Below are 20,879 nucleotides of genomic sequence, written 5' to 3' on the forward strand. Positions count from 1 at the left end.
TTGAGGCTACACTGCAGCTTACATTTAATTTATCGACATAATTAGTTGGCACCTGAATTGCTGGGCAGCTTGTTAGGTGCCACGGTAGGTCGCGAGTGGGCACCAGCCACACCAAGTCAGTCGCCGAGTTTCCAAGAGCATCCAAGTATGGACGATTGCTTGCTACTACGGACTGTGTTCTTCTACAAGATGAGAGTGCGCAGCAGGACAAATTCTTTGTGAGATAGCCTCGTCGTGCTTGATCAAAGAACCATGTGAGAAAAGAAAAACTGATTGATATCTATTTTCATTTTCGAGAGAAACATCTCTGTGGCTCAACAAATCGAATATCTCAACCTCCAAAGTACAGATGCTCCGAGTACTTATCACTTACAGACATCCCCACCAGATCTGGGGCAGGCGGTACGTACTCCCGGTCAAGCCGCCAGGCTGCCTAACAAATCAAGGTACGTACTTACCTGGCTGCTCCATTGGGCGCCAGCGCACCGCCAGCGCACCCACACGGCAGACGTAGCACCAGCTCACGTTATTCTGCCATTTGTTTTTCGTCGACCGCCAATAAGCTTGGCCTTGACCTTCCATAGACTAGCATCAACAAATCCGCCCATCCCCTCGCAGACCTCTCTTCGCTCCAGGCTGCTTTCATTTCCGAAATGCATCGTGTTCTATCGTTATTTATCTAGTCTTGACCTGTTTTTATCAATTCCCGCGCCCTGTACCGCTCGACTGGCCGTTGCGCGCTGCGATTTTCTCTCGGCGCCCCGAAATGTTTTCCACCGCCGTTACTGAGGGTGGCCCGGCGACAGCGACCCGTTCACGCCGTCGCCAGCGTCCCAAGTCCCAGGAAAGCCTCGTGCCGCAACCGAAGGCGAAGCGCCAACGGGTGCCTCTCTCGGAGCAGACCTTTGTCAACCCAGACGCGCAGCCGCACCCGGTTGAAGCTCCAGTCGTCGAGAAGCGCCCCCCAATCGAGCCTGTTGACGATGCTGGCCTCGAAAACATCAATCCTGTGCCGCGAAAAGACTTGCACGTCCGCGCCAAAAAGTCCAAACACGCCGAGAGAGCTGCGTCGAAAGGAGACGGCAGCGTCGTCTTGGTAAGTCGGCAAAATTTTCATCCTCCTGCAACATTCTCTAATTGTGTTGCAGACCAGCACCAATGCCTACGTGGTTAGCAAGCTACCTGCCATTCCGGATAGGATTCGCTCGGATTGGGGTCGTAAGTGCTGGCTCCAAGCTCGCGATCTCGTATGCTAATGGTTTCCTAGTGAAGCAACACGCCGACGTCTCGTCCTCGTTCGGATATGCTCTGACCCTCACACAGACAAACGCCCTAGTTTGGCCTTACAACTCGACGTCGCAATCCCCCGAAACCTTCACATTTACACTGCCGACGCCAGGTAGATCTAGCGATCCTCTACCCGTCGGATGCTTCGTCTCCCCATCAGCATCCTCGACAGAACCTGGACTGGTCGTTGTTACCGCCAGCAGCGGCAAGGTCGTCTTTTGGGAATCAATCTCTAGCGCCGCCACATTCGCCTTCATAAGGAAGGATCGATCCGGAGTCGAGCACAATATTTCTGGCATGTCACATGGCGAAAAGGTCATCTCAATCACAAACGCCGAGTCTGCTGGCTTTATCATCACTTTCAACTCGGGTCGTCTGGCCTATTTGAGCGTTCGCGACAATCACGGTCGACCAGCCATCTCTGTGCAATTTCTTCGTTCGAATCTCGCCAGCTCCGGCAGTGGCATCTTCGGCAGCATTCGACATGCTTTCTCTAACCTGTCGTTGCGTGGCGAAATTGCTGCCGTGCGCGCCGATCGATCAGCGCGTGTCGGCGAACGTAATATTGTTGCGCTCACCACCAAAGGCAAGCTTCAGGCTTGGAAGATCCATCGCGGCGGTCATAATGAGCACATTGGCGAAGCGGAGATGCGCGACTCCCTATACTCCGCTCTCTACGAGGCAGACCCATACACGAAGGACTTTTCACCAGATTCCTTGGAAGCTCTTGACTTTACCTTTGTCCCCAAGGGTCTGGAGCACAAGTACCTTGACATGAGTAGGCTCAGTGATGCAATGGCCACAGACGACGCTTCTGTTCAACACCTGCTTCTTCTCGTGTCTCTGACTCGCAAGAGCGTCGCGCGCTATTCGCTCGTCGAAGTCATTCTCAAACCAAACTCGTGCAAAATTGGCGTGACACGCCCAATCACCTCATATTCCACACCTTTACCACGAGCTGCTGGTGAAGCAACCTCCTCACCACGACTTTACCTCCCCCGACCTGCATTAGTTGCATTCATCGTCTTCGAGAGAGCTACCGTTATGGCCTCTGTCGCACTTCCTCCCGAATCCCCGGACTCTCAACTCCAATCCGACAACCACATCCTACCGCCTTCATTCGAAGATGTCATCGACTTTCGTGAGGATGACCTCCACGAAATCATTGGATCGGGCTTCGAAGAAATGCCATCGGCAACACAGGAAGACAACCGTATCTTCCGCCAAAGGACAACGAGGAATCCGGCCGTATTACTAATGGTCCGCGGTGCGGGTGCCATCCGCGTCATCACCACCGACATCGATAAGTTTGCCAGTGAGCAAGCCCCTCAGGTATCAGCCAAGAGCAAACTCGAGCAGACTGTGTTTTTCGGCTCCAGGAAGGGAAGCCCGCTCGTCTTTGATGGAAGACGAGAGACTTCATTTACAGGCAAAGAGCTCTCCGAGGCTGCACTCGAGGTCAGCCACGAGATTCTCAGCTCCACAACAACATATATGCCGGCATTGCCTGCTTCTCTGGAGGACAACCTTCGAGAGCGCTCTGGCGCATTGGAGCGCTTGATGCGACATCTCCAGTCCATTGGAGCCGACATCGACAAGAAAACACGATGGAGTCTGCTCTACAATGCTGAAAAGATGCACGTTGCTGCGTTGTTGTGGAAGCGCCACGAGGCATTCACCACTTCGCGACCAGCTGATGATAAGAAGAGCCTAATCGGATCCATTGTGGAGTTTATTCATGAGGATCAAAAGTCAAATCCAGTAGCTGCCACGGGCCAAGTCGATACCATCCGTCATTGGTTTATCAACGACATATTCCGGCTAGAGCTTTTCGTGGCCTGGGCCTACGAAGTTATCAAGACGTTGTATAAAGATCGTCTACTTGACGATGCCAAAATTACTGTCATGATCAACGAAGCCATTCAAGTAAATGTCGTTACTCACTTTGGCGCTCTGGAATTCCGGAAAGAAAATCTGGAGCTGTACGGCCTTGGTGAGGAAAAAATGAGTCTCGGAATTCTCTTGGATAGCTTTGAGGGCATGCCAGAGCCGTGGACGGGTTGCCACTATATCGCAAACAACGCGAAACGTCTCCTCGACTTGTCTGATCAATGGCACAAGAAGCACCAGTCGCTCGCGGCGGAGAAGACGCAGGGGGGCGACAAGCCTGACTCGGCAATCTTGGCAAAGATCTTTGACGAGCTTCCTTCCCTGACAGACGCAGCTCTGACCTCAGTACTCGAATATGCTCGCTGGGGAGCCACTACTCCAGATCACAAAACATTTGCCCAGAGCTTCGCCAAGGTCTACGCTGCCGACCGATTCGAGAAGCCGGTCTTCCTTGCTAGAGCTGGAAAATGGGAAGAAGGCGCACTACTTGCTGAGAAGCATCAGTCTCTACACGGCCTAGCTGTCATTCTACTGGACCATATCGAAGCTCTTGAGCAACAGCTGGCCCAACCGACGTTGCCGTCCACCGAAGTAAAAAAAGTAAAGACACTCCGCGAAGCCAAAAAGACGCAGCTTGAAGATCGATTTGGCCGATATGGCAAAGACTTTGCTTTTCCCGTATACGAATTCTTGCTCGAGAAGCACGGCGTTGAGGCGGTTCTTGAATTTGACCTGGAAACACTCGGATTCAAGACTCAGTTCTTGCGCAGCAGACCAGAGCTGGCGCGTATTTCCTGGATCAATGATATCGAGCAGGAAAAGGACGTCGATCATGCCGCCGACACACTAGTCAGCCTGGCACTTACCAAGGAGCAACAGGCGTGGAATAAGCGGGTTGAACTCAGCCTCGGCAAGCTTGCGCTGCTGGCTGAAGCCGAAGAGAAGCAGGAGCAGCCCAACGGCTTAAAGGTGACAGTCAACGAGGCGCATCACGAGAGTCAGCTGGCCAGGGTAGACAGGGAGCTTATCACGCTTAAGATTCAGGATGAGCTCTACAATCAAATCTTTACCAGCACCTACGATGCCGTGGACGAAGCTGCCGCTCTCAACTTTGCCATGGAGGCGCATAGCACCAACATTCCTCGTCGGCAAAAAGCTCTGCTGCAGCTCTTTGAGGACGGTATGGAGCGACTGCTCAAACATGAAGCCCTGGACGCCATGACTCTCATCGACCTTCTTACCCTCGTCGCCCTCAAGCCCGAGCAGCAAGCTGAGATTGCGCATCCATTCTGGATGGCTCTCAAGGTAGCGGAGAGCAGCTGCCACGCCGATGAGGTTAAGGAGGCTAAGCGACTTATCTGGCGGCGGTTGTTTGTTCGCGACGATTGGGCTCATATAAATGACACGCAGCTAAAGCATGATCGTGAGGTAGTGGCACAGCTGGCGGACACTGAACTGTACGCCGTCCTCGCCGACTGCGTGCGCTACCAGGACGAGCGCGACCCCTTCCGCCCCATGAACCCACAGGAGGCACTCGGGGCCTTTACTGAGAGCCTCGACCGTCGCTTCCGCGATCTGGGCGCGGAGTTTCAGTCCAAGCAGCTCGAGGTCATGCGGTGGGAGGACAAATCATTGAAGCAAAACGTCGACAAGCACCGTCTAGCCGACTGGCTGCGCACATGCCTGGCGCAAGCGCAGGCCGAGGTGCAGCAGCAGCAGGCGGACGATGTCACCGCCGCGCAGCAGCAGGAACCTGTTGCTGCAGAGGAGATGGCGGTAGACGAGATTATGAATGGGCATATCCCGGGCAGTTTTTAAATTGCGAATGATAATGTATACATAGTATTTGCTTTCTTTTTCTTTGTTTTTTTCGACCACGAAACCGAAAGAAGGTTGCGGGTCAACAACTACACCAAAGAGAGGATGATGGTCAGAAACAGAGAATTATTTTGGGTCTTTTGGGTTATTCTCTTTCCTTTTCCTTTTCCGTGTGCGTGCGTGTGTGTGTTTTGGTGCTTTTCCTGTCATGTTTTTCGTTTTGTTGCACTCACGCACCAACAACAAAAAATCAATGGTTCTGGATAACCTTAAGGGGGGGGGAGTAACAGGGACTGGTTTGGTTCCTTTGGTTTTCCTTGTTTACTTTTGTTCAAAAAAACGGTCTCTCTTTTTGTCCTTTTCTGATGCTCTCTCTCGCTCTCTCTCTCTCGCTCTCTGTCTTGCCCTTTTCTGTCTTTTGGTGCCTTGAGCACTCGCAACGCAAACACCATGAGAGAAGGGGGTGGCGGCGGCGGCGGCGGCGGCGGTGGTAAAGGAGAGAGAGAGAGAGACGGACAAGGACACATTAACTAGCGATATACATCTTTTTACACATAGGCATACTACGCTACTTTTGTTTTCCTTTCTAGTCATGTCGGCATTTACTTTTTTTTGCACACTGTGATTTGTCGTTCACATCTCGTCTTCAACTTTATCTCGTATTATATTGTCTTCATGGCGAGATATTGGCCGAGTTTCGTAGTTTTTCTCTCCTCCCCCCCCGACTCCTGTTTTCTTTCCCCTTCACTGCGAGACTCTTTTTCTTGCACATATGTTTGTCTTTGTGTGTATGTGTGTGTTTGTGGTTTAATGTTGTTCTCATTGCAGCGTTATATACATGGCCTACGAGGCCGGCCCTTCTTTCGATGAATTTTTTTCTTCTTCTTCAAAGCCTCTCCTCGAACATGTTCCCAGCCACGTACTTTGCTGTCTCTGTTCTCGCCATCCTTTTTGATTTTTTTTAAACGCTTGCCTCGTCCTCGTAGATTCTTCTTGTCTTCTCCTTCTTCTTTCCCAATTTCAACATCATGGTTGCTCAAAGATGCCCATAATTTTGTTTTCCCCATTCATCCCCAGCGTCCTCCTATAGCCCTCTACATTGGGAGAGGAAGCCCATGTACGGGACCTGTATTCCAACAACAGTGCGGCCCAGGATATAAACAAACTGTGGTTGCAGAAAAAAAGCCACATGGTAGGGGATTGGTCATGTGCAGATACATTTCTGCCAAATAATGAGAGAGCAAAGGAAAAGAGAAACGAGAGGCCATGACTGGAGAGATGAAACTCCCAAAGAAAACAAAAGCAGCATGGTAGTTCTTTCGTCTCTCTCCCCCAACTCCCCAGAGCAAATCTACGCTTAACCCTGCATCTTCTTTCTCTTGCCGACCTGGGCGGAGAAACCAGTCTTGATGGCGGTGACGGAGCGACGAGAGCCGCAGTTGTTGCAGGTGACAAAGTACAGGCGGTTCTCGCCCTTGTTGAGCTCGGTATCGGGGGACTTGCAGGTCTTGCAGGTGACGTATTCGACTAGAAAGAATGTCAGTTCAACGTGGGCTTCTGCCAAACGCAATGGGGGTCGAGATGACAAGATGAGAGAGAGAGGGTGCTTTTGTCCTATGAAGCTTTGGAAGTGACGCGCGCGGGGGAGAAGGGAGGGGGGAAAGAGTAGAAACGATTCTTATCCCGAGAAGAACGTACTAATGTATTTTCGCAAGACAGTCTCGAGCTGTGCGGGGGTCCAGCGGCCCTTGATGACGAGACGGCGGCTGCCGTCGACGGAGCCAATGGTGCCAAGTTCGGCAAAGAGGTACGACGTCAAATGCTCCTCGGAACGCTTCATGCGGCGGCAGATTTCGGCAATGTTGGCAAAGACGGTCTTGCGGTTGCCCTCGCGCATGCACTGGGGCGGGGGGATCTTGTACGTCTTGGTGCCGCTGAGGGCGTGGTCCGGGTTCTTTTGCTGGAGGAGGGTGAAGAAGCGGCTGAGGAGGAGCGGGTAGTTGATGGCGCGCGTCTCGTCGTGGGACCAGATGCCGGTGCCGGCCTCCATGTCGCCGGCGGCGTCGGCGGCGTCGGGCTGGTCGTCTCCCCCGGCGGCGGCGGCGGCGGCAGCGTCCTCCTCCTCCTTGACCTCGAGCTCCTTGAGCTTGGCGGCGAAGTCGTCGTCCTCGGTGGACTCCTTGGCCTTCTTCTTCTTCTTCTTCTTCATCGAGAGGTCCAGGCCGCCATCCTCACCGGCATCGGCGCCGCCTTCGGCGCCGTCCTCGTCCTTGGGCTTGGACGACTTCTTCTTCTTCTTCTTGAGGAGGGACAGGTCGAGACCGGTATCGTCCGCGGCGGCGGCGGCGGCATCGTTAGCGGCGGTCGCGGTAGCTTGAGCGGCATCAACATCAGCATGAAAGGATCCAAGAGCGGCAGAGAGCGGCGGCGTACGGGCGGCGTGGGACTGGGCCGAGTCCTTGGGGGGCTCGTCGGCGGCGGTGACCATCTTGACGGATCCGTCGGCGTCGACGACTAGCTGCTCGTCGGTAAAGGCGACTGACTTGCGAGGTTTGCGCTCGGCGGCGGAGGGGGGCTGGTGGAAAAAAGAGGCCGGGTTAGACGTCCGAGGTTTCGTGCGAGCCGGATCGAGGGAAGAAGACAAAGAATGGGAATAGAATTGGAACGGAGACGGAGTGGGAGGAAGGGAGAATAAAAGATTGTTTTCGCGATGTGGTTTCGTTTGGATCGATGGGATGGGGGTGGAGGGGGAAGGGTAGTAGGTAGGGGAGGAGAAATTTGGTGGGTTTTGGGCGTTTTGGGTAGTGTGACTCAGAAAACGGACGCGGGTGGCCAGCAAGCAAAGATTTGGTGGGAGGTTTGGTTCGGTTTGTGCGTGTGTGTGTGCATGTCTTGTGCGGGCGACCGCCACCCACCACTACCAGTACCAATCGCTGCGCTAGCGCCGTCCAGCTCTTGTAGCTAGTGGTGGGGTAATATATGTCTTGGTAGAGGTAGGGAGGGGCAGCAGAGAAAAAAACAGGCGCAAAAGCCACTGCAGCAAACGCCCGCCCGCCGCGGCAATAGCCCCGGAACATGTATAAAAGAAAGAGGGCTGCCCTCCACGTTGGAGAGAGGCCCCCAAAGCTGTCAGGGTGCGAAAAGGGGAGGAGGCACGGTACGGTACGGCACGGCGGCGGGGGACAGGGAGGGGGAGAGAGCAAGAGAGCCCAACGGTGCCCGGAGAAACGAGGGAGAGAAACGGACAAGATTCGCAATAACAAGAAGGGATAAACAAAACTCACCTCACTCGCCATGATTTCTCCAAATGTCGGTGGCTAGAGGCGGATATTCCCGTTTTGAAAGAAGATGTATTTCTCGGTCCGAGAGGGGAGAAGTTGTTGCCGTTGTTTTTATCCGGGTGAGTTTTTTTTTTTCTTGTCTTGTCGAATATCCAGCTTTTTTCTTTCTTTTTTTCTTTTGCGGCTCCCAAAGTGTTCAGAAAGAAAAGAGTTGGTGTAAAATCCAGAACTGTCTTTTTTGTTTTTCCTTTGGCCTTTTTAATTTTTCGCGTCAGGCTTGGTTAGATGGGGAATGAGAGAGATGTTGTAAGTGCTCTTGTTTTTTAGTTTTTTATTTGATGACTATGCCTCGCTCCTTAAAACTATAACTATTGTCGGGGTTTTTTTTTCAATTATTAGTTAGCCGACGAGCGCCGTCAGCAAGCCAAGGCCCAAAACAAACTACTATTACAACAAGACGTCATGGCGGTGCCCAAAGAGAGTCACGTTTCCTAGCACGTGACTTTGTATCTTGATATAGACATGTAACAGAGTTCGTACTTGCATATGTAAACCGGTACTCCGTACGGATAGTTGTCTGTCAAACGATCAATCCTTTCATCAAAATTACGTGGTAAAAGAAAAGAAAGGAAAGGAAAAGATCACGGTCATCTATCAAACGAAAAATTCATCACCAACCTTATATGGGTGATAAACGAAGAAAGAAAAAGCTTGGTACGTAAATGTTTACATCTTGAATTTTATGTATTTTCTTCCTTCCATCTCAAAAACAAGTCTTTACGACTTGGAACGACAAGAATCCCCAAAACCCAAAACATATAAAACCAAAATGAAGCAACAAAGATTGAATAGCCCAAAAAAAAGCCCCCCCCCCCCCCCTCATCTCTACGGGGATCTCTACTTTCCACCCCTCCTCCACACATCGTAAACCTCTCGCAGCACGCGATAAAATAAATAATTCGCTCAAGGCTCTGTTATTCTCTATTGTAAAGATCCTTTCTCTTTTCGAAAAATCATGTTTCTTTTTCCTTCTTTTTTTCTTTGTGTATGTGTGTGTGTGTGTGTGTGTGTCTTGGTCTGCCCAAGTCATTTACATGGTGGGGATGCCTTCAAACTCGGCATAGCCCAGGGCCAAGTTCATATTTTCTGTGTTAAAAAAACAAATTAGCTTCAGAATTCATGCAATAAACCAACAAGACAAGAAAGGCAAGACGTACGAAGACATTGAGTAGCGGCACCCTTGAGGAGGTTGTCAATGCTCGCGCACACAACCACGCGCTTGCCCGTGCTGTCCACGGCAAAACCGCCGACCTCGACACCGTGCTTGTTCATGATGCTGCGCACCAGAGGCGCCTCGCCAACCACCTTGATAAGCTTCTCGCCGGCGTACCGGTCCTGGTAAATCTGGCGAATGTCGCGCGACGTCATCGTCTTGTTGAGGGGAATGTTAATGGTGTGGTGGATGCCGCGGAACCACGAGGCGACGTGCGGGATAAACGACACGGGCGTGCCAAGCTGGCTGCTCATCTCGCGCTCGTGAATGTGGCCCGTCAGGCTGTACGGCATCAGGTTGTCGCGGAGCTCGTTGATGTCGTTCTTAGGACTCGGCTTGGTGCCCGCCCCCGAGTAGCCCGAGACGCCGAAAAGGGTGGGCTGCCCGCCCAGGTGCTCCAGGATGGGGGAGATGCCGACCTGGCCCGCCGTGGCGTAGCAGCCCGGGTTGGCGATGCGCTTGGCCTGCGAGATCTCCGAGCGGCGCACCAGCTCCGGCAGGCCGTAGGTCCACTTGCTGTCGAAGCGGTAATCGGCCGACAGGTCGATGATGACGCTCTTGTCGTTGGCCGGTCGGCCGCTGCTCGCAGCGTCAATGGCGTCCACAAAGGGCTTGCAGACGCCGTTGGGGAGCGCCATGACCCAGCAGTCAATCTTGCCCTCCTTCTCCAGCTTGCCGCAGTCCTCGGCGGAGAGGTTCTCGTAGATGATTTTGCGCTTGTCGTATCCCTGCAGCGCCTGGCCGGCCAGCTCGCGGGACGAGACGTGGCGCAGGTCCATGTTGGGGTGGGCGTTGAGGAGATCGATGAGGGCCTGCCCGGTGTAGCCGCGGGCGCCGATGAGGGCCACGCGCGCCGGGACCGAGTTGGTGGCATTCTTCTTGCCCAGAGGGGGGTTGGGGTTGGTGTTGGTGGTATAGCCGCGGCGCTGCTGCTGCATGGGTGACATACTGGGGGTCCTGGGGCCGATGACGCGGGAGGTGGAGTAACCGCGCGCCTGCTGGGCGACGTGGGAGCGGTTCAGGTTCTCGCTGGCGGTCTGCGCGGCGCGGCGCAGACGGGACTCGAGGTTGGTGTCACCGAGCATGGCGCGGCCGTGGGAGACGAACTCGTCGTAGACAGGAGAGAGGGCCGGGGAGCGGAGGTCGCAGCCGTAGTAGAAGAGGACGCTGCCGTTGTGGCTGAAGCTGCCGTCGGCCTTTTCAAAGAACCAGGTCAGGTTCTCGTCATTTTCGTTGACGGTCCAGACCAGCTGCGGGTGCTCCTTCTTGACGGCGGCAAAGACGTTCTCGGCGACGTTGGTCAGCCAGCCCGACTTGGTGATGTTGAGGGTGGCGAGGGTGGGCAGGGTGCGACCCTCGCCGGCGGGGACGACGATGGCGAGGCACTGCAGAGCGTCGTCAAAGTATGCCTTGAACGGGTTCTCCTTGAGGAAGTCGACGAAGCGGTCGACGGTGGCCTCGGAGTCGAGGCCCTCGCGGTCCCGGATGAGAGTGGCCTTGATCTTATCAATGTCCTCAAATTCGGAAACGGAGCTGGCCTTTTGGATCTTGTCACCGCGGCGGATCATGGTACCTGCGCCAGAGTCGGTGAAGAGCTCCTTTTGCAGGTCGCTGGGGTGGATGATGGCCACACTCGAGGTGCGGGGCAGGGTGTCGAGCAGGTCCTTGATCTCCTTGATCTTGAGGCGGGTGCCGTAGCGGCACCAGGGCTGGGCCATCAGGTGGTCAAACTCCTCGTCGAGGTTGATGTGGGAGATCTTGTCGCCCTCGCCGTCAAACAGACCGCCCTTTTCGGAGAGGTAGACGACCTTGAGGGGCTCGAGAGCGCGAGCAAGCTCGGCGGCGGCGACGTCGGCGTTGACGTTGAGCAGGCGGCCGTCGTCGGACTCGGCCATGGAGGTCAGGACGGGGATGTAGCCGGCCTCGATGGACTTTTCAATGGCCTCCTTGTTGATCTTTTTAATCTTGCCGACGTACTGCCACTTGTCCTTGTCGAGGTAGTCGGCCATGAAGACGCCCGAGATGGAGCGGGTGGCGACGCCGAGCTCGTCGAGGCGGTCAATGAGCTTGAGGTTCTCCTCGAGGAAGAGCTTGCGGGCGACGCCGAGGGTCTTGGCGTCGGTGACGCGGATGCCCTCCTCGAACTGGGGCTCGACGCCGGCCTCCTCGAGCAGGCGGTTGAGCTGGGGGCCGGCGCCGTGGACGATGACGGGGTAGAGGCCGAGCTCGTAGAGGAAGAGCATGGAGCGGCAGAGCTCGTCGAGGTAGTCTGTGAGGATGGCGCCGCCGACCTTGATGACGGCAAACTTTTGGGACGAGACCGAGGTGAAGAGCTTGAGGTACTGCTGGCCCTCGCGCTTGGAGCCGATGCTGGAGACGGTCTGGGCGACAATCTCGCGGGTGCGGTCGCGGGTGGGAGGGGCGGCCGCGGCGCGGGACTGGGAGAGGGCGCGGTAGGTGGTGAGGTTGGGGCATCGTATCTTGGTCAAAGGCGAGCCGGCGGCGGCGGCAGCAGCAGCAGCGGAGATAGTCCGAGGACCGGCTCGTCTGGCACCGGCGCGCAAGGCCACCGAGGTAGCGGAGAGCATGTTGGCTGGATTTTGTGTGTGTGGTTTTTCTTTCTTTTGTTTTTTTCTTCTTCTTCTTCTCTCTCGTTTCGGTCCCTCAAGTTGTGCCTCTTCGAGCCCCCCAACTACAGAAGTGGACGGGCAGCGGAAAGGAAAGGCGTTCGAATTCGAAAGCAGGCGTGGATGGAAGCAAGTACTGTATGTGGTTCGGCGGGTGTTGTTGCTTTTCTTTTGTCTTTTTGTCGAAAAGATGTGAGGTGTGGTGGTGCGGTGGTGGTCGTACCGGAGCACCTAGGTAGGTAGGTAGGTAGGTTCAGAGTAGAAGAGAGTAGAGATGTGCAAGAGAGAGAGCAAACGACTGTTTGCGATGAGCGCTAAAAGAAAGAGACAGCACAAGAGGGCTAGAAAAAGGCGGTCGAAGGCAGCTGAACCGAAAGAAGCAGGTCAATTGAATGACCTTGTCCTCTTTTTTTCTTTCTTACGAGAGAAGGAGAGAGGATGGCTCAGAGCCGGGAATTTTTTTTCTTATGTTCGAGGGGGAACAGCAGCAAAGAGCCGGCGACCGGGTGGTTCTTTTTTTTTTTTAGGTTGGAGAGGGACCACCCCGGTCCCGTCTTTCGAGAAGAGCGAGAGCGGGTGTGGGTGCGAGTCACAGAGTGGGAATTGGGGCCAGTGTGGGCTTAGCAGGCGTGGGGCCACAGGCAGAGGAGCGCAGAACCGGCCCCCGAAACCGCTGCAAGGCTTGCATGTATTTGTCCACGGCAGGGCATGCCCGTTGGCTGGGAGGGGTGGTGGTGAGAGTTCAGTACCAAGTAGATGGATGGATGGGATAAAGAGATGAGCAAGGCCAGAATCAAAGTAAAATGAAAAATCGCATCAGAGCCAAAACGAATAAAAGAAGCTTGCTTACCAGGTGCAAATGTCAAACTATACAAAAAAAATTAATTGCCGCCGCTTATGCTTGCCAGATTGCCTGGCGGTGTGAGGCGTTTGGGGATACCCAGCAAGTACCTGCTTCCGCGGGGCCCTTCAGTACGTCACTTCTTGGCTCTCACCCAACTTGGAGCTTTTCTCTGTTACCTCGATTTATTATTATTACCCATCTTGGATGTTGTTAGGTTACTTGGCCCCCCCCAGGCACGGATACCTGTTGAGGGCTAATCAAAGAGGGCAGGCTGAGCAGGCGGGCCAACTCTCTGTTTCTCCGTCTTCCCCCCTCCGTCTCTCTAACTTACCCTCTTTGCCTCTCACACAACCGGCCATCGGTGGTGCCTGGGCAACTGGGGTAACTAGTAACGTTGGCACCATACAAGATGTCGATCTCGCCGTGCCGCCGTATCCAGTGCACAGAGCCTCTCTCTCTTTCCTTCTCTCCTTTTCTTCCTCTCTTTTGCCTTCACCCGCTTGTTACCAAAGCAAAGACGTCTCGAAACAAAAAAAAAAAAAATAGGTTCACTCGGCACATCTAGCCCGGCCACGATCCCACCCATTCGATAGCGGACTTGTGCCTTGATAGCCGAGATGATACACGGGCCCATGGCCACATTGCGTAACCAAGTAAAGGGGGGAAATCAAATGAACTGAAATGAAAATGCAAAGGAAAAAAAAAAACCGCATTCATTCGTTCATCATGTGCCGATTTGAATACTTAATTTTTTTATTTAGTTTACTTTTTTTTTTAACCATTTCTTTTTTTTTAATCTGTCATGTATTTTCAAGCCCATCCTCCATCGCTTTGGGCTCCATCCTGGACGATCGCCGAGGCTCAACAGGTAAATCCGCCGGTCGCCCTCACCCACCCCGCCTGTCATTTTCTCGCTTGCTTGCTGCAGCTGATATATGGTCAAAATATGCCGCTCCAAATTACATGCATTTTACCGGTTGCAGGTAAGAAAATAAAGAATTAAGAAGAAAAAGAGTACTGAGATACATATACACATTTTCATACACATACATGTTGATAAAATACTGAAAATGTATATATATAATATATAATATATATAAAAAAAGTCGCCGTTCCGTCATGGCCCCCCTCCCCACCAAACGATCCGGCTTTCCGTTCGCCGCCCCAACCTCAGCACTACTCAGTACTACTTGCTAGGTGCCTTGCCTCTTTTTTCTTTCCACGCACGCCAACAGCCTAAACGAGTTTTTGCATGCTCTGACATGCCCTGACACTTGACAGTTCCGTTGCTCTGTTCTCCAAGTATGCTTTGTTTTATTACGCGGCATTCGCGTCATCCGTAACAATTCCCCCTCTTTTGTTCTTTTTTTTTCTTTTTTTTTTCTCTTTTTTCTTCTCTTTTTTTTTGTTGGCTCAACCCCATACGATCATGTACGTCTTTTTCTGCAATACGACGTTACCGGATGGGATGGATGGATGTGCTCCTGAAACAAAACAAGAAAAATGAATATAATAATTAAAACAAGATTGGGAGGGGAAAAAAATAATCGGACTTGACAAACTTGCAATAATGTCCTCTCTTCACTTCTTCACTGCAACACTCTACTTCGCCCCAATGTGAAATTCACGCATCCAGAATCCAAAACAATCACGCACCACGCACACGCACATGTTGACCACATAAACTCGAAATATCCCTCACCCAACCGAACCGCCAACCGTGCTCTCAGCTCCCTTCTTTCTCTCGCTCCTCTCTCCTTCCCCTTCCCCCGGTCCACCCCTCTCTCTCTCATCCTAGGGTCAACCTTTCCATCCCCATCTCTGTTCTTGATACTCTTTGGCCCCAAATCTTCTTCTTCGTTCCTTCTTCCTCTCTCATGCCCTCATCCTTGCTTTCGCTCTTCTCTCTCTCTTACTCTCTTACTCTTCCCAACAATTTTGCTTGACACCTTGTCTCGACCGATCTACTTATCCTGCTGTTCCGAAAACCTCGCATAAGTGCGTATTGCCGCAAAAAAACATACCAACACCCTCACACACACCCCAGTCGCCCCCGCCGCTCCCCATTCGTAGGCCTCTTACAGACATGGGCTACTGCTGTTGTTTGTCTTGCTGTCGTGATTAGTAGTTTCCACAATCCCACACCTCTCTCCACTGAAACCACCCCTTGGACCAGCAAAACAGCAGCAAGAACAAGATCAGATAAGAAAGAGCCTCACCTTGGCCTGTCGTTGCCTTGTTCAGCCGCCCCGGTCTCGTCAGCTCATGCCCACCGGTGTGGGGACCCGGCCCAGTTTCCAGCAACTTTTCTACTGATTGATAAACTAAATCGATGCAACAGAGCCACTCCTCTCTGTGTCTATCTCAACCCTGTACCGGCAGTTCTGATTTTTTTTTTTCACATCTGGTTCCGCTAAAGAAACTTAGGGTTAAACAAGCCCACGTGGAGAATGTAGAAAAAAAGACAGAAATCATCATGCATTCTACATTCTAGACTCTCTACCTTGTTCAGCCCTGGCCGACGTTTGTCCGGCTTGGCTGCATACACGTCTCTGAGGAGCCCATAATCCCTCACCTGGCAGTCACTGGTAAACGGAAAATCGACAAGCAATTCCCCCCTTTTTTTTCTTTGCCCTTGTTCGAAGAGAAAAAAAAGAACCATACATACATCTCGATTAATGCGGTAACGCCTAGTCTCCAGTCATACATGCAGCGCCGACCAGTCTTTCCCAACCTCACTCAGCATGTCGCGAGGCCATGGCCGCGCACTGCCAACAAACAACTCAAGTTTTCATGGTTGATTATTAATTCCACAATGCTAGGAAACAAGAAAACAAAATTACCCTGTTTGGCAGCATGACCCAGGTTCTTTCCGCCAGTCTCGCTGTTTATTCTTTTAGACTGCGCAGAGCCGGCACGCCGCTCAAATTCAAAACCGTCCAAAAAGAAACAAAAACCGCATGCCTTTCCCAAGTCGTTTCACCTTGCCCCGGAAAGCTGTGTTCCAAGCTTAGTGGCCGGACGTCTTGACGGCGACTGTGTATAGGTAAGTAAGGGTGCAAGCATTGTTCAGATAATGGGGCGTGACGTACTGGGAATGATGATAATGGCCAGCAGGATAATGATGCCGATGATAATGCACATGCGCATTTTCATGTCCTTCCACCACATCTGCTTGCGTACGCGGTTGGCGCCGCGGCGGAAACCCTGCGCCGAGGCGGCCAGGTTGTCTGTCTTGTCCTGCAGGGCATCCAGGCGCTCACCACGCTGCGAGACCTTGTTGATGTTGTCGCGCATCACGCCGACCGTGTCATCGATTTGCTGTCGCCATGGTTAGCAATCGCCCCGAGTCATCACAGCATCCCTCTTTTCATCGCTTAATCTACGCCGACCTCTTCTTTAGCCGTCTTCCGGGGCGGTTTCTGGTGCTGCAGGCGCCGTTGCTGGCGCTGCGTTGGCGCAGACGTCTGGAAGTCCAGTGCCCTACTACCAAGGCATAGGCCAAACGCTGCAGAGGGTGACGCAATCAGTCATGCTCCCCAGCTTCTTGTCTCGCAACGGCTTGAGCGGGCCACAACGGCCAAGAAAAATGCGCTTCGGCCCGTCGAATTGTCGCTCGGCACAGAGAGCATGTTCTTTTCGCATTTGCGCTGTCGCAGCATCAAGATGCTTTGACGACCGTTTCGTCAGGCCGCCCCAGCGTTGCCGCAGAACCGGTTTATCCGCGCCAGCACAACGAACCGCCCAAAAGAAGGCCCCCCCCCCCCCCCCCCCCCCCCCCCCAAAAAAAGAGTCGGTCGCTCGTAGAACAGAATGAAATGTGATGATGCTTTTCGTATAGAGTCAGCCAACTTACAGCTTGTAGAGCCTGCGTTCTGGCATTGCCACCGGCACCGCCGGCCTGCTGCGTACCAGCCGCCTGGCCGCCGCTGGGGATATAGGGATCATAAGGGGGCTCTTGCTCAGGCATGATGGGCGGGCTTTCGGTGAAAAAAAGAAGCAAGCGCTCGAATCAAAATCGGGGTATCCCAATGCGCGAGGAACTGGTGGCGGAAACGTCGTTGGAGATGCCGTTGTGGTGTAAATTTGCGTCGCTGTTCTTGTCGATGAAGGGTTTCGTTGGCGGAGAAAGAGAAAGTTGTCCAGTAGAGGTTTGCGTGCTGTGACGACTCAGCGGCCCCCTTCCAAGGTGGGTATCGCTGAGCGTGGCACTGCAAATGGTATGGGTGGCGCTGACGACGGCCGGGCTTTTGGGGGGCTGGCTATGGCTGGCACGCCGAGCACTTTGTCCGGGTAAAATGAGGGGGTTTTTCCCTCCCAGCCTGCTCAGTGTATGCGCCGGTGCCAAACGTACCTGCGACAGATGCCGCAACACGCGTTTCCAGTGATTCGTGTCCGTAGGAAGACGACCGAAGCTATAGAGATGCAATAAGAAAAAGCCCATTATTATAATTTTTTTTCTTGTTCTTGTTCTTCTTGATCTACTCTACAGGTAAATTTTGCCCTTTCTTTCTTGTTCGCGACTTGGCATTAGAGGCCGGTCCAAGAACCTTTTGCCGCCCAAGGTTCCCTGAGCAACGCTGAGGCTGGGGCGGAAGTGAGGACTGAGAGGTTAGCACGTGATCCTGAGACAGCTAATCACCAGCCACCTTGCCACGGCTTTTCCTCTTCAGCTTCGTGGCGGGTGGTGTGGCTCAGCAGTGGCTGACATGGTACGCGCTATTCTAAATATAGCGTCGAGCGAATCTGTAATCTGGCCTTGACGGCCCCAGCTTTGGTGCCTGCATATCCGTATAATACCACGCCGATCTCACGCTCGTTTTATTGGCAGGGTGGTGGGCAGGCACAGGCAAGTCTTGATGTTGAAGTCTGAACTTGACAAGCGCCGGGTGCGACGTACCGCTCCGGCAGCGCTGGCCAGTCCACACTATGATAGCGTACGCGCCAGGTTTCACCGACGCTCCCGACGGAGCGGATTTTGAGTCGAGTCTGGTAACGATGGAATCTCCATCCCCGGCAGTCACTTTTGGTTCTTCTTATTCTTCGTGTTCTACTGCTTCTACTGCTTCTTCATCTTGTTCCTCGGGAACAACTAGTTACGTGCCCAATATAGGCATGATTAGTTTTGATAGTCATTTTACACTTGTACAATCATGGAACCAGTACGACATGACTGACGCGGGACAGTCGGGTCGACTGCGAGCCGTCCGAGAAAGGAAAGACCTGGCCAAGCCAACGAGATCGTCTCCGGGTACGTGGGTTTGTCGCCGAGGATGCAGTCCAGTCGGAAGCATAAGTAGCCACGTCCACCTGTCGGGCTATTGTGCATATCGGGCTTGGCTGAATACCCGGGGTCGTTTACTGGCGAGGTGCTGGCGGACAGGGTATTGGGGCAAGTATCACCGCTCTTTCGACAAGGAGTTTTGGTCAGGACATGCCACTGCTGCAAAGTACGGACAGAGTGGCGAAAAGAACATAGGGTGGCCATATCCCGATCAAAGGCGACAAAGACAGGCCCGACAGATATATTCCGCAGTTGTAGAGACTACTTTTTCCTCTTCTTCTTCCCCCTCCTTTTCTTTGCTTTTTTCTTCCCCGTAGTTTTCAAGATGGGCTGATTGGGCTACTTGGCGATGCAGTGAGAGTCATGTAGGATAATTCATACAGAAATCGACAGGATGCCGCCCGAACTGACCAGGGTAGCTCCCCGTACGGCGGGTGGCACGATGCTCGGGCGCTTACACGTACCAGTAGGACGTTTGCCGGACGCAAGGGAGCTGCTGGGCACATACCGACAGACAGTCTACCAGTACTGAGTACAGACACAAAGGCGAATGGGGTTGCGACCGAAAGAATACAGGAACACCCATCCCCCGCTTGTTCCGTGGGTGTGCGGTGGCGTTGAAACCAGGGGATGGTCGGAGAGACCACCGAGCGCGCGAACATGTCTGTTCCTTTGTCATGCACAGGGTTTGGTTGTGCTGGTTGTTAGAGCATGGCGGGTTTGGGGTCAGGTTGCGCATTCAGGCAAATCGTTTCGGGAAGAGGTGGAAGAAGGGAAGAACCAGAAGATGCATGAAGAAGACCAAGAAAAAGAAAATCCAAGCCTGGGCAAGCCCGATAGAGGGTTTGCCAAGAGGAGTGTGTAGAAGAAAGATGGTGATGAGTGGTCGTCATGTAAGCCAAGGCCACACATCAATATCCGTCAACAGAAGTCATGTATTAGCTGGCTGGCTGTTTTGGAAGGGTTGCTGACGACGTCTTGTGGCCATGAAAAGGGAAGGGAAGGGGGGTGTTCACGAGGCTCGTCTTGCGGGAGACGAGGTCTGACCTTTTTTTTTACCTTTGTATTACTTTTGTACCAGCAGAATGCGCCACGACAAGTGCGGGGGACAAGCCGTGCATGCTCGTGTTCCCCTAGGAGGGGGGCGTGGACCAGCGGATGGAGGGGGGGAAAGGGTGCGTTGCATCCGTTTTGTGTCGGAAGAAGAAAAAAAAAAAACCCCCCCAGAGGGCAAAGACTGGTAAGTAGATGAATGTGTCAAAACGTTTGGTGCGTCTCGGCACTGCGAGACCCGTATAGTCTGGCGCGTGGTTGTTGGACAGGGACAGAGAGCAGGAATACGGGGTGTGAGTTTCAGGACCATTCTTACTTACTGGATGGGCCAAGTTAAGTAGAGACTGCTCGGTGTCAGAGAAGGGAAACCAAAAACGAGGTTGAGTGTCTTTATTTTTGTTCTGTGATTCATTCTTTTACTTAGCAAAGTAGTTATACTTGGCAAGCCAAACAAGATCCCTCTTAACATTGTTGTTAAGTAAGTACTTATAATTAGTTAGGAGACAATCTACTTTCGGATTATACCAAGCAGACGTCGTCTCCCACCTACCGGGCGATGCATGAATCAGTCAAAGGCATGCAATTTCCAAAAGGAGGGATATTTGCATCTCCGTAAGTAAAGGGGATTTTTTTTTTCCCTGCACGAGTTGAAATAGGCCCGCATGAAAAAAGAAATGAAGAAATAAAGAAATAAACAAGTGGAAATCCAGGAGCCTTTTCACATACCAACCACCAACCAAACAGGCTCGTATAAACCCACCTCTCTTTCTTTTTTCAATTGATTTGTTGGCTGGTGGCAGTGCAGTGCAGTGCAGCCCAGTCGTGTGGTTGGCGTGTACTTATGGCAGCGCAGCTCGTATTGCCTGGGGGCCTCGTCATGGCCTGATGGCGAATCGACAGCCCGACAGTGGGTGGGTTCGATATGGCTGAGCGGCGGCTGTTTGCGGGCTGGCAGGCACTTGCGCAACTCACTCTGTGATCTTTTTCAGGTTCATGTTTGCTTTCAGTGTAAAAACAATGTGCCTTGACCGCCAATGTACTTGCTTGGTACCGATCAATGAGTTTTGCATTTGGCACTTTATTGAGGCACTCTGCAAAGGCCTCGTTTGGCGACTTTTCAGGGTGGCTGGGTGGCTTTTCGTAGGTTATTTAGTGGCCCTCTCTGCGTGTCGCGCCCTCTGTCGGGCCGTCTTTGGCACAGTGTTTGACAGCGGTCGACAGTACTGGAAGCCCGGGTTGGTTGCAGCCAGAGCCTGAGCAAGACAGTATACCAGTAAGGGCGAATTGTGTGCTGCATTTGGCCATGATATGTTCAGAGCCTGCACCTTTACTTGACAACGCATTCATCCATATGAACCGCCTCGATCAAGTTTGTCTTCTTGCAGCTAGCCCCTCTTCTTTCCCTTCTTTTCCCTACCAGAGCAGCTGACAGCTCGCGCCCTGCAGTCACCTGTTCATCACCCAGCCATGATTTTGCTAGCTACTGCTACTTTTACCCGCCAACCACCGCCAAACCACCAGC

General features: G+C 52.9%; 4 protein-coding genes across 4 annotated transcripts; 1 reads left to right on the plus strand and 3 right to left on the minus strand.

The window, feature by feature from the left end:
- Positions 1-766: 766 nt before the first annotated feature.
- On the plus strand, positions 767-4,995 carry V2A60_004389 (Nup133 N terminal like-domain-containing protein; the record flags this gene model as incomplete). The annotated part of the gene is made up of 3 exons (XM_083255709.1): positions 767-1,096; positions 1,149-1,218; positions 1,268-4,995. The coding sequence occupies 3 exons, from the start codon at positions 767-769 to the stop codon at positions 4,993-4,995; spliced, it is 4,128 nt and encodes a 1,375-aa protein (XP_083111835.1).
- A 1,357-nt stretch (positions 4,996-6,352) lies between these two features.
- Positions 6,353-8,291, minus strand: V2A60_004390 (translation initiation factor eIF2 subunit beta; the record flags this gene model as incomplete). The annotated part of the gene is made up of 3 exons (XM_083255710.1): positions 6,353-6,522; positions 6,694-7,570; positions 8,280-8,291. The coding sequence occupies 3 exons, from the start codon at positions 8,289-8,291 to the stop codon at positions 6,353-6,355; spliced, it is 1,059 nt and encodes a 352-aa protein (XP_083111836.1).
- Positions 8,292-9,366: 1,075 nt separating this feature from the next.
- V2A60_004391 (bifunctional acetylglutamate kinase/N-acetyl-gamma-glutamyl-phosphate reductase) lies at positions 9,367-12,137 on the minus strand (the record flags this gene model as incomplete). The annotated part of the gene is made up of 2 exons (XM_083255711.1): positions 9,367-9,422; positions 9,494-12,137. 2 exons carry the CDS (start codon positions 12,135-12,137, stop codon positions 9,367-9,369), a joined length of 2,700 nt encoding a protein of 899 aa, XP_083111837.1.
- A 3,893-nt stretch (positions 12,138-16,030) lies between these two features.
- Positions 16,031-16,990, minus strand: V2A60_004392 (synaptobrevin-domain-containing protein; the record flags this gene model as incomplete). The annotated part of the gene is made up of 3 exons (XM_083255712.1): positions 16,031-16,056; positions 16,113-16,341; positions 16,877-16,990. The coding sequence occupies 3 exons, from the start codon at positions 16,988-16,990 to the stop codon at positions 16,031-16,033; spliced, it is 369 nt and encodes a 122-aa protein (XP_083111838.1).
- Between the last annotated feature and the right edge of the window lie 3,889 nt (positions 16,991-20,879).

Source organism: Cordyceps javanica, chromosome 3 (assembly GCF_051103115.1).
Source record: "Cordyceps javanica chromosome 3, complete sequence".
NCBI classification, from domain to species: Eukaryota; Fungi; Ascomycota; class Sordariomycetes; order Hypocreales; family Cordycipitaceae; genus Cordyceps; species Cordyceps javanica.